The sequence below is a fragment of the Achroia grisella genome, unplaced genomic scaffold, assembly GCF_030625045.1.
Source record: "Achroia grisella isolate CSIRO2021 unplaced genomic scaffold, CSIRO_AGI_Agris_v1 utg109, whole genome shotgun sequence".
Lineage (NCBI taxonomy): Eukaryota > Metazoa > Arthropoda > Insecta > Lepidoptera > Pyralidae > Achroia > Achroia grisella.
This window is the reverse complement of record NW_026712573.1, coordinates 9,182,098-9,201,337: the sequence shown is the minus strand read 5'-3', so window position 1 is coordinate 9,201,337 and position 19,240 is coordinate 9,182,098. Positions and strand designations below refer to the sequence as shown.

The 19,240-nt window shown below is 31.7% G+C and overlaps 3 protein-coding genes across 4 annotated transcripts in view; 1 reads left to right on the top strand and 2 right to left on the bottom strand.

Annotated features, from left to right (window-relative positions):
* Positions 1-220: 220 nt before the first annotated feature.
* Positions 221-5,737, bottom strand: LOC131844760 (transport and Golgi organization protein 2). Of its 2 annotated transcripts, none has more exons than XM_059193730.1 (7): positions 5,654-5,737; positions 3,305-3,450; positions 2,661-2,765; positions 1,979-2,102; positions 1,258-1,476; positions 836-934; positions 221-544 (listed from the first exon to the last, which is right to left on the bottom strand). In XM_059193730.1, exons 2-7 carry the CDS (start codon positions 3,444-3,446, stop codon positions 421-423), a joined length of 813 nt encoding a protein of 270 aa, XP_059049713.1. In that variant the 5' UTR covers positions 3,447-3,450; positions 5,654-5,737; the 3' UTR covers positions 221-420. The 2 variants fall into 2 exon arrangements, with proteins under 2 accessions (XP_059049713.1, XP_059049706.1); XM_059193723.1 differs by lacking the exon at positions 5,654-5,737 and adding an exon at positions 3,665-3,833.
* Positions 5,738-6,598: 861 nt separating this feature from the next.
* Positions 6,599-14,457, top strand: LOC131844836 (zinc finger protein 436-like). The gene is made up of 11 exons (XM_059193817.1): positions 6,599-6,760; positions 6,848-7,082; positions 8,158-8,320; positions 8,528-8,604; positions 8,984-9,114; positions 9,628-9,776; positions 9,922-10,865; positions 11,511-11,671; positions 12,324-12,433; positions 13,023-13,127; positions 13,642-14,457. The coding sequence occupies exons 1-11, from the start codon at positions 6,728-6,730 to the stop codon at positions 13,655-13,657; spliced, it is 2,124 nt and encodes a 707-aa protein (XP_059049800.1). The 5' UTR covers positions 6,599-6,727; the 3' UTR covers positions 13,658-14,457.
* A 10-nt stretch (positions 14,458-14,467) lies between these two features.
* The window catches only part of LOC131844853 (Fanconi anemia group J protein homolog), a 72,966-nt gene continuing 68,193 nt past the window's right edge, over positions 14,468-19,240 (bottom strand). Inside the window, exons 14-19 of the mRNA XM_059193835.1 lie at positions 19,024-19,208; positions 18,365-18,458; positions 17,782-17,895; positions 17,306-17,430; positions 16,764-16,890; positions 14,468-15,974 (exon numbers count right to left, since the gene is read on the bottom strand). Of these exons, the coding sequence (XP_059049818.1) occupies positions 15,873-15,974; positions 16,764-16,890; positions 17,306-17,430; positions 17,782-17,895; positions 18,365-18,458; positions 19,024-19,208 (747 nt within the window). The 3' untranslated portion in view covers positions 14,468-15,872. The remainder of the gene's footprint in view (positions 15,975-16,763; positions 16,891-17,305; positions 17,431-17,781; positions 17,896-18,364; positions 18,459-19,023; positions 19,209-19,240) is intronic.

The window sequence follows — 19,240 nt, the reverse complement described above, 5'->3', positions numbered from 1 at the left end:
TCCCACAATTCTGTGTGCCTTTTGGCAAAAGTCTCCTGCTCTCTCCATCGAAGTATGTCTTCCGCAACCCTTGTTGATGTCATCATTCCAACATATTCTTTGGCGGCCCTGTCTTTTCGTCCTGTCTGTAGGATACCTGGTATTAATTTTAAATTAAAATACCTACTCTTCACAAACACTATACTGTGTTGGAAAGGGATAGACTAATAACAAATTCATATGTAATACAAAAATATAACTGCCTATTTAATGTATAAGAAGTAAAACAATATTTTCTACATTAGCAGAATTCATTTTACACTTAAAAATATGTTGACAGTTTATTTCTTATCTTTTCATTTTTGTTTTTCTTTACTCTTTCATTGTTATATAAAGTAAGTATATGACTACTAAAGGGCAAAGTTAATTTGGTCATCAGAATTATAAGTTAAACTGGAACTTGCTGGTTTCCCATTCTGGGTTGAGCAGATCATCTGGCGGTTTTAAATTGACTTCTACTATATCCACAAGACCACTCTTGGTGACAAGTACCACAGTATGTGTCCTGCAAAAGTTATAAATGATTAAATAAAATACAGTACAGGTCTATGAATAAACAATTCTTAACCATAATCTCCCAATAAGATGATATCAGCCTATGACATCCTCGGAATGAAATATTTAGAAATGATTAAAATTTATTTGATCATTTCTTTCTAATATTTCAGATTATATCTATAACATCGTATTGGGCTAGATTTATAATTGTTGAACAATAATTATAAGAGTCAAGGTTATTACTGGATTGGACCATTAATAACAAGGTTTAACCTTGTTATTAATAATGTGAACATACCTTGTTCCATATCTTCCTTTTGGAATAGATACAAATATAGAACTCAATTCTTTATAAGAGTCTGGTCGCCGCTTTTCTAGAAGTTGGTCTGGCAGATACCTGAAAATAATAATAAATATATAATTTCGTAAATGAATGTAGTTTATATTAGATTATAGAAGATATTGCGTGAGTAAAAATAGCTGTTATCTCCCCTCCGATCGAACCTTGTTCTATACAAACAGGGATCGAAAACAGGAAAAGGCTGTGCCGAAGCTCGAACCCATAGCAGTGCCCCGGAATAAAGTCGTATCTGGCAGGCAAGAGTTGGTCTTCAGCCGCTCCATAGGTCCTTTCGCAGATTAAAGTGCCCTCTGCACTTGTCCCTTTTTTCGTTCGGTGAAGCAAAGGCCAGCTACGGCCCACATTATTTAAATGGTTACCTTTGGTCGGACTTCAGAAATGCAACAAGTTCATTCGTAAGTTCCCCTTTCATACTAAGTTTGCTGAATTTCCTGCATATTTCTTGCATTTTATTTTTACCGCCGTCAACTTTTTTCAACGGAGTACCTGGTAAACAATTACCGAACCCTTCACATCGGCTTGTGTAGTTCGTTAGTTCACACGTGGTATTATCATAAGCTTGAATTAAAGGCGATTTTCTGAAAAAGAACAAAGTACAACCGGTGAAGTGGTACTCAACACAGAGGGTTTTGAACAAATACCGTAGAAATATTTTATTTAGGTATAAGCAAGTATAATAATACCTACAAGAAATTTATGAACAACATATATTTAATTAGGTTTAGGCTTAATTAAAACGAAATCCTATTCACTATGACTATAACATCGTAAGCCTAACCACATAACTCGGTTTTCTTAATGTTTGAGTAGTAGACCTGCCGTAAGGTGTTAAATCCACCATATGTTCTACCTTTGTATTATGTGCAATAAAATTAATAATATTTTCCTAGATCCTATAAAATTTCAGTTCCTAAGAAAGTATCATTATCACGCCAGATCCCTTTAGGGATATACAGAGAGAACAGAGTGCCATTGGGTTCTCTCCTTACAGACAATTCTCAATTAATTCACATTCATCACTCGCCTCCAGACACATCCGATCATTATTATCAACTTCCATTATCATGGAATTTCACTTACACAAAATCTTCAATAGTCACGAACAGGAATTCGTTACATTCGTTAAAATAAGATTTCATTTGCTCAATATATTCTTTGGTGGGTGTGTCACATTTTACGTAATCTGCTATGATTTTACCTCGACCTGAAAATATTACAGTATTTTAGAAAAATGTAAACAGAAAAAATCTATTCTATCTATCTATCAGTTTATGCAGTGAAATTACAAAATAAGAGATATGACATGGTATTTGGAATAGCAACATATGAGTGATATTGCGGGTGTCACGTGATAATGTGATGTCCGTAGTGCTGTTCATGTATATTGGCACTTACCATCAGGTGGGTCATCAGTGATGGCCATTCCAATTACATAAAAAAAAACTAGAAGCGTCGCGGACTAGCACATCTTTGGTCCTGAACTGAAGTTGGAAAGCATGTTTCAATTTTAATTCAATTTTATTGTATTTCTTTTTATTTAGGTATGGGATGTCTACTAATGATTGTTCTGTTAGACATTAACGATTCTCTTTATAATCGCCACTTATTTCTGGTATCTATGTGTGTGTGTGTATGTGTGTAAAAGTAATATTATTGGCTGTGTTCGTTCGTTCCATAGTTAGTCCAATGCCGAAGTCAGTTTTTTTGTGGAACAAAATATTCAAATTATATAAATTAATACTGTATTTTAAAAATATCTTACTTTGACTATTGGGTTTCGCTGATCCAGGCAGGTTGAGTAGGACTCCAACTTTTTTCCGGGAAGGCGACACCGCCAACCATGTTCCGCCCGCTTCCAAGTCGCGTCCTATATTGTTTAACGGGGTATATGGGTAAAATGAAATTATGAAATTAAAAAGAAATAATCATCAGACCATATATTAGTTAAAAAAAACGAAATGTGCTGAATTATTGTAACATTTTATTTATTTAATTATATAGTATATAATATACGGTTATTCAAAATTGGTAGATATATAACCCGGGAGCCGCATGCAGCCCGCGGACCGTATCTTGGACATGACTGATTTCTACCAGTCTTTTATCTGTGTTATTCTTATTATAGGACATTATCACATTTTTAGTCAATTGGCAAACATATTTTCAAAAATGATAATTCTAAAAACTGATTAAATTAATCAATCATTGAAATATCCGTCTGCGAAACAAACATTATTAATCTTATACACCATTTGCTGATTCGGGTAACTTCGTCTGCGTCGCATAAGAACATCCGTTTCATCCATTCCATTTGAACCATTAGTACCTATACGAACACCGCATTCAACTAGCCAAACAAACTCATCTGTATTAAATACTAGTATCGATTATGTTATAAAAACAGACCTGCTACAACTTTGTTGTCATCGCTCCATACAGTCATTTTGTTCGCCGGCCTGTCATAGAACTCGTCTCTATTCGATGCCAATATGAGACTATAGTCGCTGTCGTCATCGCCTGTGCCGTTGTATGTGAATAGAATACACATTTTTCTGAAAATTATAGAATAAAAATATTGTTTTTTTAGGAAGGAGGAATAATACTGAAATGTAATGTAAATTGAACTCTATTTTCCGCAATCAGCCTCTCATCTAATAATATCTAATACTGTAGAATTTAAAATAAAATTATCTTAATTTTATTGATGATAGATTTAGTGAAAAACAGTTAATAAACATATATGCAAATAAACATTCGTCTACCTACTTATATATTGATAACACACTAGTCAATTTTGTTACTCCACTCAATTTTGATATAAAATTGAAGATGTAATGAGTATTGAAGTCTCGGCGTTTGTTACATTACAAAGTCCGCAATGAGTAGGTATTATGATTATCTTACTATTCTGCTGATAACGAGAAACGAGGTGGGTACGTAAGTAGTTATAAAGTAAATAATCCATATTTAAATATCGTAAATATTAACTGAACTAAGTACTTATTGTTATGTAATGGGACACACAACACAAGTAGGACAAGATAGAAACTTGTTGGTATTAAATATAATATTATATTATCTGTGGTATTAATAAATAAGACCGTAAATTTTAAAAAAGGAATCGCTCTATTTTTCTTTCTGACGATATAGAAACAAACAACTAGAAATTTGTATAGGTATTCATTTAAAAAAAAATACAAGTATATCCCATCTTGTCTCGTCTGTGGGATAGACTATGTTTAAACGTTTTATCTATTTTTAAGTAATAGTAAAATAAACCAGTGTCTATGTTTTATACATACTATAAATTTCTTTATTATTATATTGTTAATATTCTGTACCTACATCATACATTTATCATGTATAGTTAACACGTCAAATTTAAGGTAAAACCACATGAATTGAACAATATACATGCAAAACCACAACGGCATTTAATAAAACATCAGTGACGCTGAAACCATCTTTAATATACCTAAGTGTTTCAGATCATGTTAAAAAAGTATTTTTTACATCGCATCATCAGTTTATGTTCTTTAAAACCCTACCTGCGCCTAATAACAATAATACAGTGCTATCTATTATTGCTACCAGCAGACGGGAACTTTTGTGTTAACTATTTTTAAAAACCTATTGTTGGAAGGCTTTATAATGTAATAGAACTTTATAGAACCCCGTATGATAAAGTATGGACCCAATCTCAGAAACGACTTAACCGATTTGAGTCCGGTATTCATTATCGTATTGTGATAATCTTCCTATTCGCGCATGGCTCTATGAGACCGACTATTTACTTATTATTTTTGTATAAATGTTGTATTGACATTTGTTTTATTTCTTTAACCTCATTTTTATGTTTATCATAACCAAAATTTTTCATTTTCTAAGTTTTGCTAAAATGGATCTAAGAATCTGGGTGAATCTGCACCTACATATCTATACGTATTACAATGTTAAGCGCGGATGTTGGAAGGTTAATATTTGGTGATGTTTTATTTATTTTAATCTGTTTATAAACATACTAGCCACTCGCCCCGGCTGCTAGGCGGATCCGCACGGGTGTACATGTATTATATACATATAAACCTTCCTTTAGAATATCTCTATCTATTTAAAAATACCGCTTCAAAATCTGTTGCGTAGTTTTAAAGATTTAAGCATATATAAGGACAGACAGCGACAGCGACTTTGTTTTATACTAGATGATGATAATGATTAGTAAAATACATATTGTTATTTAGAATACCACGAGTTTGAAGTCGCTGGTTCATCTTATTTCGTAACTAAATAATAGATGGCACCCTATCTGCGTTTTATTGTTGGCAGTTGATTATAATCACTAGATGTCGTTAAAATGAAATACATTATAAATTAGTAGGATATTTATTAATCCTGTAACAAGTTGTAATATAATACAAACATTATATTACAACTTGTTAGATTTCTTACTTGAAACAGACAAAACCTAAAATTTGCGTTTTTCAACGAACCATTTGATAGTGTGTTCAATTAACTTTTTTATAAATTCATAAAAAATCGCGAACATATTGATTTTAACAATTAAATTTGTTAGTAACAGTGTTACATAATTGAGCTCCTGAACTTATACAGTATTTTCATTAGGTAAATATCCAGAACAGAGATATGGGTGTACTTTCCCACATCTCTGTTACTTTTATGTAATAAAACCTAATAACAACAAGTAAAACTCATAGTTATTGTTTTTGAAACAGTATAAAAAGGGGACATACCTACCTGCTTACCAAAGACGAAATTACATCGAATATTTAAATATAAACAATATTGTTAATTTTCTGGTTTAAGTCTATTTATTTATTATTGGAATTCACTATGAGATTGTAAATAAAGTAACTATTTATTGACAGTAGGGATGGAATAAATCGATAATAAAAAAAATCGATTAAAACCAATATTGAAATGAAATAAAATTTATCACATTTTAAAATTTTGTGATTATTAATAAGATTTAAAAATTTTTATTTAACAAATCATACATAATTTTAAAGCAATATTTTTGAATATGTTAGTTAATTCATAAAACATTTTCTGAAGAGGATAGCGGTGGTTATCGTCTTCAGAAAATGTTTTATGAATTAACTACAGTGGAAATGGTACAAAAACAATGAAAGAAACAGTATTACTCTTTACCATTTAATTATCTTTTACTCTCACATATAATAGTAATAGGTAATAGTATACACATATAGTGTATTACCATTATCGATCACTACGTTCTGTGAGACCTTCAGTTTTCTACTTATACTGACTTTGAATATTGCATTAAAAAGTTTTTTTGTTCTACATATTTTAATTTTGATAGGGTATTTTGTAGCAGTTGGTAACCCTGAATTTTGGTAGCAATAATGATATCGATAAAACGATATCTCACTTGTACAGTAAGGAGCGATTTACTACATAGAAATCGATTACTTTTTAAATTAATAAATTTTTGGGCCTCTTAAGATTGCTCTTGTTTTTTTGGGCTTGTAAATAAATTGTTTTGGTTTTCAGTTGGTTGGAAAATTTTACTGTGCTATAGTATCGATTTAATTGAATATTATAATCGATTAAATATAACTTTTTGTACAATATTAATATTTTTATCGATAATCGATTAATTTTTATATGTTTAGTCTTACCCTATCATCGATTAACCAGTTATCCACCATATTTGTTCTTGTCAAGTCAATCCTGTCTCTATTATTTTTATGTCATATTGTATTTATAATGATTTTATTGGCTTTATTAATATTATAAAATTATTTAATAACACAAGTATGTAGATAAAAATAAAACATTCCTATTATCATGGATCCAAATTTACCATTTTACAGTGTTCTAGTAAGTAATTTTACGTTTAGAAAATCAATACAAATATAATTCTGAAGGGTATTATACTTTCTGTTTGTATTGTTTTCATTATAATAGATTGCGGATGGAGAATCTTCCGATTTACAACATGATTTACAGTCCAGTGGATCATTTTTGGGCCCAGATGTTGATGTTCTGGCCCAATTGCTACCTGGGGATGAGCCACTGGAAGAACCAGACTTAAACGGACCTACGACTTTACACTGTGAAATTTGCCAAAAACGCTTTGATAATGCAACCAAATATTATGGACATCTAAGAGCTCATTCAAAGGGCAATCTATGGGTTTGTGGTAAGTCATAATAAAATAAAATGTTAATGTTATCCTCAAGAAACTTACTTCTAACTCATGTATACATGAGTATACAAATGCTGTTGATTGTTTGTATTTGTCTGTACATTTTTTAAGTATATTATGGGTGTACAAAAGAAAAAAATGCATTGAAGTAATTCTATCATTTGTTCTCTTCTTGAATTATTGTTTAGCAAGGGGTGTATCAATAAAAATTCAAAATCAAATGAATGACCAGTTATCATAATTAATATTCTACACTAGATTGAATATACTGCCTCGTTGTTTGTAGTTGTTAAGATCATAACAAATAAGTGATAATAATAGTGTTAAAGTTATAAATTACGCTTAAAACTATTGGAAATAAATGTAGTAACTGTAAATTTATATAACAGTAAGTGCTACTTCAAAGCATGTCAAAAAGACCCTTAGGGTTGACATAGAACAGTAGTGTAGAATGTAGCAGGATTATGTCGAATACAACCTGACCATAACAAATGTTATGTAATGTACTAATATCAACATAAATTTATTAGAGCAGTCGTGGACATTCAACAACACATCATATAAAATGATGATACTAATAAAGGAAATGTTCAGTATTTTTTAATTACTTGTGTTCATATACTGAAATTAATGGTCAGTGAAATAAAAATAAAAGAAAGGCAACAGATCAATGTTAAAAAAATAAAAATATTTTTTTAACATTTATCTGTTGTTTAGTAATCATAATACAGGTGGTTAGTCTCTAATAAAGTATAATCACAATGTGGCTATACTTTATTAGAGACTAGATCACTTTTGTGAATTATACTTGGTTATTGTTATTATTATTGTATTCACAAGCATTCAAAAATATTTAAAGTTTATGCTGTTCCTTTTATCTACATAGTCAAATTTCTTGTGTATATAAAACTTGTATGGATTTATATTTTATTCAAATATAGTAGTAAATAAAAAGTCCTTAAATTAAGTGTACTTCAATGAAGATTACATTTCCTTTCTGTTGAATGTATTTATATACAGTACTTAAGTAGATTTGTGACAGATTACATTCATTATGCATCTATTTCAGATAAATGTCCTAATGAAAAGTTTGCAACTAAGCAACATCTCATGAAGCATAGTTTGACTCATAAACCTTTGGAAAGGGTGTGGAAGTGTCTACAATGTTCAATGGCTTTTGAAGCTCTGTGGAGGCTTCAGCAACATTGGTTTGCAAAACATGTTCATTATAGGTTGGTTTCAAATTACAACAGAATCATAATACAGTTATAATTTAGGAAGCTTTATTGGAACTCATAGCTAGTAGAAAATAACTCCATATTACTTCCTGAAATGTTATTTGTAATATGTTAATAAAAGTAACTGTTGAAAAGTAGGTTTACAATTTAAATGTATTTTATATTCTATGTTGTTGTATTTTTAAATTTGTTGTTTTCCAGACCACACAAGTGTGACCAATGTGACAAAGCTTTCCACAAATTATCTGATTTAAAAAAACATAAAGATGTACATGGCAGTAAGTATTACATAACATTTTATAGCAATATGGATATTAACTATTATATTATATGGGTAAATAAAGTTTTCATCTCTTTCACCTTTTTTATTTACCACACCTTCACTAATTTCTTATTTAATTTATTGATTATGTTTCAATTCAAAACTAATTGCTATGATTAGAAAAAACTGAGTTAAAATTAAGTAAATATTATGTATGATGCTGATGTTTCAAAAAATTCTGGTATTTTGTTGAATGTACAAAAAGGTAGTTTGCTAACTGAGCCATTTGGTGAATACTTTTATATGTTAAATTTAATATTTACCTTTACTTTATAATGTTAATGATATTAAAATTATTAAGCTTAAGTTTTAATTAAATCTCTTTTTCATTTTAGATATAAAAAGGTATGCTTGCAGTTATTGCGATCTACATTTTAAAGATAAATCTAACCGAAATCGCCATATACTTACTCACACTAATGAAAAGCCATACTGCTGTCCAGGCTGTGGCAGCAAATTTAAACAGGTACATACACACATTATTAGGAAACACTATATGAGATAAAAAGTATCATAATATGCCTTTCACAATTATGAACATTCATGTCACTTTTAATTAAAATCCCAGCGCAATGCAGCCCTTTAGTATTGAATATATAACAAACTGACACTTTCGCATTTATAATATGAATTTACTGCAGTTTCTCATAGTGTTCTTTATACTGACAATAAATACAGATACCTATATGACTTTAGATCAAAAAAATGTAATATTTGTGAAGTTTATCAAGCAGTTTGTTATAGGCCGTGTATTACTTAAAGGTTGAGATAAGGCAGAGACAGCAATTATAGTATAAGATGAATAATAGACTTCCGAAATAGCAACGCAGAAGTGGTATCACAGGCGTCACTTGATATGTGATGAGATGTTCATGTATATAGGTGACCTCTTATCAAGTTTTACCATTTGACATATAAATTATACATATTAAAATTTTAATAATATAAACAACCTTAAGAGAATTTTTTTTAAATTTAGTTAGCATCACAGAAACGTCATCTGCAAAAATGTCCTTTGGCTAAATATATCAAGATCGATCAGAAGGATAAAACCACCAGGAAGAATTATTGTCGTGAGTGTGGTATGACGTTTAAGTATAAAAGCAGTCTCCTGGAACATTGTGTTCGGTGAGTTTGTTTTGTTTTTGTATATTAATGTTCTCAATAATAAAGAAATAGTTTTCTTCAACAATAATAGTATTTGTTTTAGTCTAAAACCGTTTTCATAACTGTTGGCTTAGCAACAGTATTTATGTAATATATTGCTTTTCAGAAAACAGTGTAATACCGATAATACAGTAAGTGAACCAGTTAAAAAAGAAAAAACAGAACCATTAAACAGAGATGGAACAGTTGATAATATTGTAAACGAGTTATTGTCAGCAGAGGATGACTATATGACAATGTCTACTCAAAATAATCAAACTGAAGCTGACAGCAATGCCGATAATCTCATGCAGATAGAGTTCCTCAAAGAAATGAATCAGTTGCGCATATTAGACGATGATTTATTTTACAATGATATAGACATTGATAGTTTACAAAGTAATCAAATATTTAATATGAATTCAAATAATGTGGATTTCGGTGTTAATGATAGGACTGAAGAAGTGCTCTTTGATTACACTGAAAGCGGTAAAAGTATGGACCAAGATTTAATGAGTGCACTGTACCAAGTTAAAGAAAATTTCCCAGATGACTTTCTAAATACAACAGATACAAAACCTTTTATTGACAAAGAGAATGATTTACTACTAAACTCCACTGTCGCTGTCAATGAATGTGCAACTATATTTGAAACTGATGTGGACTTGGATGCGAGCACTAATCTAACTGAAAATTTAAATCAATTAATAGGCGAAAATAATGTACAGTACATATCAACAGAGGATGATGACACTTTTATAATAAGTGTGAATAGTGAAGTGGATGCAGAGCAGTTGACTGATATGTTAAATATTGGTGTGGAGGTTGATAGTGATAATAATAACAGTGAAGCTAATACAGTCTCAGACTGCAATCAAGTCATTGATGATGTACCAATAGTAGTTAGAATAGAAGAACCTCAATCAAACACTAATACAGTGTTAGCGGCAGAAGAAACTGATAAGACAGAAACTAAAAAAGTCAAAGGCAAAGGGAAAAAATGGGTTATGTTTGTATGTGGCGAATGTAATAAACTGTTTAACAAAAAAGACAACTATAATTCACACATAGGTGAGTTTTTGTTCATTCAGCATAGCAAAATTAGCGAATTTACCAGGATTTGGCCGCAATAGTATCTAGGGTCGATTGTACGGAGGTTCAACTTCAATTCTCACATGCTATTCATCTTATTGCTAGTAATATTTTTCCGACAATAATAGTTCATAGTATTACATATTATAGTATCCAATTTTTATTTTTGACACTGAACTACAATAATATAAAATATATTTATTATTGGAAATAACATGATATTATCTATGTATTTATATACGTTGTTTAGTACCCATAATACAAGCTCTGCTTAGCTTAGATGGCACTGTGTGAATTGTCCTGAGATTTTTATATTATTAAATTATTCTTATTCATTGTTTGTATTGGGCTGACTGTATTCTATATATTTTTTTATGTATTTAAAAAAAGAATGTATTTTAGTATTTCATCATATCATCATCATCATCATCATCGCAGCCCGGAAGACATCCACTGCTGGACATAGGCCTCCCCCAAAGATCTCCCTCAAAGTATTTATACAATTGTTTAATACCCATAATACAGGCTCTGCTTAGCTTAAGATTAGATGATGCTGTGTACATTGTCCTGGGTTATGTATTATTTAAACCTAGAGTGAAATCTATATCGGTCAATGGGTTGCAGCGACCCACGGCGGCGTGCGTCGCCACGCGTGCAATGTGTGCGAGGAGAGGTTCGCTTACCGGTCCACACTCACTAAGCACGAGGCGGCCGCCCACACGCCGCGGGTGCTGCCCGCACACACCTGTAGCTACTGCAACAAGCACTTCAGCGCCAAGTGGATGGTCTGTCTCATACTTATTTATATAAAGTCACAATAGAAGTCCGGAGATTGTTGGTAATGTGGACTAATAACCCCATTTCTAGCAATGTACCATATCTGGTTCACCTTGCGGTCCCCCCTGTGAAACCATCGTGGTAAATTGTCATTTAAAAAAATCTTATCCAGGATTATCTCCAGAACTATTTAAAGTAAGTCATTTAATCATGTAGGAAGATTTCGCCCACTTGTGCAGGTTATAGTTCGTTCATTTAACTTGTGTTTTTGAAACTTGGATAACTGCTTGAACTAATGAGCAACAGCAATGTATGGCATTAGCTAGTATAGTTATTGATAGTCGGTTCAGGAGTGTTCCAAGGATCCTTCCAACATGTCCGTCATTGGGGGATCCGGAACCCGATCATAATGATATACAGCTTATACGAATTATTGATATTTACATTATTAATACATGTATGTGCCAACTTTGTACCATATTCATGCTTTGCTCCTTTGAACGACATCCTTGAGATGAAAAGAAGTGGAATGAATAGTATTTTGATTACGATCATTACACAGACTTGAACAGTTTTTATGAATTACAAACATTATCACTAGGTACATTTACTAATTCATTAAATAAACAGTAGAAAAATAATAAATTTAATATGTTACAGCTGAAAGTGCATGTGGAACGTGACCATGAGAGGGTGGCTAAACACGTTTGCGATATAAATAATTGTGGCAAGAAATTTTACAAGAAATCAGATCTCGTTGTCCATAAAAGGTAATAGTAGTTTGGAATTAAAACATAAAAACACACTGTCACGACTGTTAACTAGATGGGGTAGTTAGAGGTATTGCAGATTATCGACGTCATAGTGAATGCAACACTTGACATTTCCATCTTTAGTTGGGTATATAAGAATCCAACATATCAAGGGTCTACGCCGCCTCAAGGATAAATTGCTGATTTGATGTCGATGTTTCCTTCACCGGAAAGTGAGTCAGAAATAATATACTGACACCCAAAGTTATATTTTCAGTGTGTTGGCCAGATTTCACTCACGACGTTCGTCCTCAATAGGAAATAACACAACAAAAAGATCCATCAGCAGAGTTTGTTCTGTATATTGTGTACAAAACGTACAAACAGTTTCTTTTTTATGGCGAATGTTTTTTTTTGTTGTTCGGAGAATATTAGGTCAGAAAGGCTATATATAATATGAGTATGATTCATAGTCAAACTACATCATTACAATAAAAACTAAGCGTTAGCAAAATCATACTACTCCTTTATGGGTTGAAGAAATATAATATTTTTTTGTCAAAAATAGTTTATTTGGAACACTAAAATAAACATTCAAATCGTCTAGGTACCACACCGGGGAGCGACCGTACTCTTGCGATATTTGCACCGCCACGTTCCCGCACGTGTCGCACCTCCGGCGGCACCAGCGGTTCGTTGATTGCACTAAGAAGTAAGTATCGAGAGGAAGTAGAAATAGAAATAATAATCTGTATTCATATAAACTTAGTATTAGCAATCTTGGATAGGCATATTTCCTTTATTCTGCTACTCATACGGAAAGCAGACTTAGCACAAATTGAACATCCGAAATGAATTACTTGCTCTTTTACATATATGTATTTTAGTATTACTATTTAAACAACTGATATTTGTATTGGTATTATTGGTACACTTTGTAAAAAGGCTTCGGCGTGGGTCAATTACAAGTTTTCCTATTTCAGTCGTCAAGCGTTTGCTTTGTAATGTTTTAATTGTAGGATCTTTTAAAATGTATTGGCCCCAAAATTGTTTTATCGCGGTGGTAAACGTGTTTTTTATAGAATAAAATGTAGTTTTTCTAAGTATAAGCTTTATCACAGCTTTACATGCTACAATCATTATTATTCTGAGATATATTTCACTGGCGTTAGCTAATCTAATTTATGTGAAAGACAATTACAATTTACACCCTTATTTATTTTCAGGATCCGCAAAGGTTGAGGACTCATACAGTATTAAAAAGTACGTTTTATCTTCTAATAGACGCTTCTGTGATAATAAAGCTTTTAGTGTATTGTTAATTAATTATGCATAGGATAAAATTATTCTTGAACTTGAATTATAAATGTTGTATGATTATGAAATAAAAAAATGTTTAAGAAAAGATATATATTTGATAAATAAAACCTTAAATTATATTTACAGTCACATAATTCAAAATAATAGATACATTATGACGATAGCAATAATTGTTAAACTGTTACCTCTTGCAGAAGTTTATTCTATTAAATAATATAAATTCATATAAACATAAGATCAAACTGCGTTGTTTCACATAATATACCATATTATATGTATAATTTTACATGTAATTGTTTATTATGTGATACAACTAAGTAAATGTTTTTTAATTCGAGCCGACAGATCATATGTCAAAATTGGAGTCCTAGATATAACTTAAAAAATAAAGTGAACTCTACATTATTTCTAAACTATTTAATATCTGATAAAAATGTAGCTCTATCTTAATAACTTAACTGACAAGATATTCCTGCTATGCTTATAGTCAAGTATAAAATCATATCAATACCAATTTGTTAATTAAATTGTGACGATTAAATAAATAAAAGGAAAGAGAAAGAGGGGAAGGCAGATGATGAAATGGGAAGATGAGTTGAGGTCAACTGTGGGCACAAAATGGAGAAGAGTTGCACAGGATAGGAATCAATGGAAGTCGCTGGAGGAGGCCTATGCCAAAAGGCATACTGAAATGAGAGACATATTATAAAAATTAAATAAAAACAATTCAGTTAAAAATATTTGTAAATTTCAGAATAAAGGGCTATATTATTATTATTATAAATAAATAAATAAAACATTATTTAAAATTAATAACATAATGTATAAACTTCCGTACCGTTTAGGTCTGTTTCAAAATATTCGTCCTGATAATAATCCATTATTGTGCCATGCGGTAGTAAAGCGCCATGGTATATTTAGATTTATTTCGAGTTATCCTTATCTATTCTTTATGATTCTGATGATGATGAAGATCTTGATTTAGTGTGCGCATAATAAAATAAAAGTACAAATTATTTTCATAAATTAAGGTTTCTATCTGTAGATGAGTAAAATCATTATTTATCTATTCGATCAGTAAAACAGTGTGAAATATTATGGCTAACACTATAGAAATATATGCATTATGTATTCGCAATAGCACATTCATAGGCACACCATGCTTTTAGACTATTATTATGCTAGTAAAGCGACATGGTATATCTAGATTTATTTCGAATTATCCTTCTCTATTCTTGATGTATACATGTGTTCTTTTCTTAGAGTTTTTATTACCTCCGTGGGACAAATTTGAGGTGAAGATATATTGTATTATTCTGACTGCGTCACCACACAAACAATTTTATAAATAATTGTATAGTTAATGCATTTGTCTATGAACTAAAAATGTAGTTAAAATAATTTATATTACTGCTCATTATCAATTACAACTGTGAATATTCCGGGTGATAATATTGCCGTACGGAGAAAATTAGGGCATTTATGTTATATAAAGGTATTATAAGTATGTAGTCAAACTGTGACTACAATTAATATTAAGCGGTTTAGATTTACTCATAAAATACAGGAAAAAGTTCCGCAGACCACGTTGTGTGCGAATTGACCGCCTCTTCATAACTTTGTGAATTGTCAAAAAATATTACGGTCTAACATGATAATTTTTTTAAACAAAAGCTAATAATTGTTTAATTATCGAAATGGTCTTCCTAAAATAAAAAAATAACAAGTAACAGTTAATATGTATTAAATTGTACCTATTATGCCATCTCTTTGCCACACGCACTATTATATTTATCATCCGGTATAATAATTATGTTATAAAAATATGTTTTTGGAAAATAATGTCAGAAATATGTCCTATTGGAAAATGGAACCTTATATTTTCCCGACTGAGCCATACGGTTTTATTTTTTAAACTAGATAATCATTGTTAAATCGATAAGTTAGTAGTAGTAATACGAATATGTTTTATACATAATAAAAAAACAGTACAAATTATTTTCATACATTCAGGATTTTATCTGTAGATCAGTAACAATGGTTGCTATTATTTATATTACTATTTGATGACTAAAACAATGTGAAACTTATGGCTATGAAAAATATGTAAATGTACATACTAAAGTGAGAAACTGTATCATATCTTTTCATTTTCTGAGATTTTCATATATTGCATGAAGGACTCCAAACTGTTAGGACTGTTGACTAGACTGTTGAACGTATGGTGATTGTTACCCAACTGTAAGAATAAAAAGAATTATATTTTTAATATTCGTCATAATCTAGTAGATTCTGAGTCTGTATCTGGAATTACATTAGTGAGAATATTTATACAAGTTTTTTATTTCCAACCAACTATTATTTTAAAAATATTATTATTATTATAATAAGTTATTTTTTCTTGATTTTCACATATAATAGGATTATGAGTATTCTGTTTGTAATTTATATAGTTTACTATGCCCACTTTATTGCAATATAAGTACTAGTAAGAAAAAGTAAAAGTGAATAATATTTTTATTTAAAATTACTTAAATTGATTTAAAAGGCATCGACACAGGAATAATATCAGAGTATCACACAATAGTACTGTTAACATAGTACATTGGCCACAAATATTTGTGTATAGTAGGACGGACCCTGTCACCAACGCCGTTCAATTAACGTATAGTTCCTACGCCTCGCCTTCTTTTGAAATGCGTCATTAAATGACGTTATCGGCACCGTTGCGTCTCGAATGAACGAAATAATGTCTACCTATGACGAAATATGTCTCTGATTCAATTATTAGATTAGGCATAGAAGTAATATCTGTCGCCTTCTTTGTAGCGATACCTTTTGCCCTATATTTTATTCCAGTATGTGTAGTTCGTTTGCTTATAATCCCCTGGAATGGCAACGCATGAGGTATCGTGGGTGTTGCATGATAACGCGATGTCCGTAGTGCTGTTCATGTATATAGAAGACGGTTACCGCTTAGCTTCTCATTTTAGTTACCTAAAATAACTATGGTTGTGCGAATACTTACAAGGTTTCGCACCCAGCCGGAGAGGTGCTTCGTGAAGTATGGCTGCTGGAACCGAGCGTCCACTAATAGCACAGCGCCCCAGTCAGCACTGTGACGCACGCACCGACCCACTGCTTGGTTCAGGGCCCTGTTCTCATTCAAAAGTTTATACATGAACATAAAATTGTATCCTTAAATATTGAAACAATCGACAATTTCATTTGAATCGGAATGCCGTTAAAGAATTATCGAATACGCGCTTTTGCGCATTCTGATAACAATACTTTTAATTAATAGAGTTGTCGATTTCTACGTTTTATAGACAAGTATGGGCTTTAAACTGGGTTGCAGTTCGCATTTTCAGTATCACTGGTATCAGATAATTTTCAATTATGTCTATATGTATCGGTTTACACTTTTTTTTTTAATTTATCATTAGGAAAAACAAATGCTTCCACAAATATCAGCGTCTCGTCATCCATAACAAAAAGCAGAGACTAGACACTTAAATATTATGCATAAAATTTAAATTAAACGGAGAGAATTTTTCAATACTAATCTACCTGTACGCTTGAACCTGAAGCCAGTCACTTTTCGGCAGCAGACCTCTTGACTGGCTGTACTTGTCGTTATATGTTACTTTGGCTTGCACGGCCATATCGAACATATTTGGATACGGGATTCCGATCTGAGTACAAATACAGTAATTTATAAACTACACTTATAATAATAAGAAAATACTATTTTTCTGTTTTATTGAGTTAGGGCGTTATTTTGTGTAAGTACATTTTGATTATGTACAGTTTGGTATAATTGCATGTGCAACTCTCAAAAAAATAATAGAAAATCATTTCACATAGAAACTGTATTGATTTAATTCTGTTATAACTGAGAATTGTTACTAACACTACGTAATTAATTCTTTCTTTAAGTAATCAGCAGTATAGATTTTGAGAGGAGAAATCGAAATTGCGATTCTCGGAAATAAGGTAGTGTGCTAAACCGCTAGACCACCGGGGCCATCATATGTATTTCGTACCGTGACTACAGCCCTGGCCTGGTGGTCCTTGAAGTCCATACCCTCGGAGACCTTGCCGCGGAAAACTGCGAATAATACAGCACCTTTCGCCGATTCTGAATATTTGTAGTAATCCTGAAATTGCATATTATGACAATACGTATTAATATTTAAATTAATTATAATTAATGAATTAATGAGACTTGTAATATTTCTGTCAACAGCCGGCACCCTTCCTTCTGTTTACGTCCAATGTTGAACTCCAATTTAAAGTCAGTCTTCGTTATGACTGCACGTTGAGTGTACACATTACTAATAAGTTAGCTAATTTACTACAGTAGTTCAATTATTAAACTTATATACTAACTACCTAGTATACTAGTAGTAGTCGACTTAGGCCGAAAGGTTGCCAGTTCGGATCTGGCAGACGAACTAAATTTAATTTATAAAACATTTATCCGGAGGATAGCAATAGCTTCGCTCAATGTGGGTACATGAATATGAGATTGTCAAGTGTTGCGTTCATAAGGACGTCGACTTTTGAAAATTCCTCTGATTACGAGTGTAAACTTTCTGAATATGTGTTATGTTATTTCAAACTCACGTCCATGATATCATTGTGGTCCCGAACATTCCTGTTCTCAGTGAATACATGTTTTAACTGGTCGAGTTTATTCCACATGCCAGTCTCTATCCACCTAGAATATAATATATAATTCATTACTTTCGTAAGTGTACATCACATACATAAATCATAGACTTTTAGTTGTATCTTATTATTAGCTCAATTATATCTATGTCTTAAATCTTAAATAATTATGTATTCATGAAGAGGCCTATAAAAATATGATATGCATAAAAGGAGAGTAATCTCAGATACGGCTGATTGCGACTGGTGAAAGATGACATGCGCGAACCCCAAATAATAGGCAAGCTGTCGTTAATGACAAGAGTGACTAATTTAACTTAACTCAACTCGTATTCTTTTCAAATAAGGTTGCACAGGTTTACAAGGTGTATAATACAGATTCATTTTTCGATTCAAATTTGGGAGACAAGACTGACCACCAAAAGTAAATAGTCTAATCAATGTTCGTAACCCGAACAGACCAGTCCACACAAGCATTTATTTTCCTTATTGACCACTAAAATGGTACAAAGGTGGACTTAAAGTCAGCATTCTCCCCCAGTCAACCTTTCGGGTGTGCAGAGATACTTGATTGCGACTAAAATAATATAATTCTGTAGTAAATGCATATTTACCTGTTTTTGAGATTCTCCATGAGTTTGTATGACGGTAGAAAACAGAGCACTCCGTTGGGTGTAACGCGGCAGACATGTAACAACGTGTCCGCCAGTGCGTCTTGTACTTCCGGCTGCGACGTGTCTTTGCTGCAACACTGGAGTGGTCGCCCACGTCTGCATGAGCCCAGTGAGCCCACCCACACCTGTGTGAAATGAAATGTTTTTTGCAAGGAAT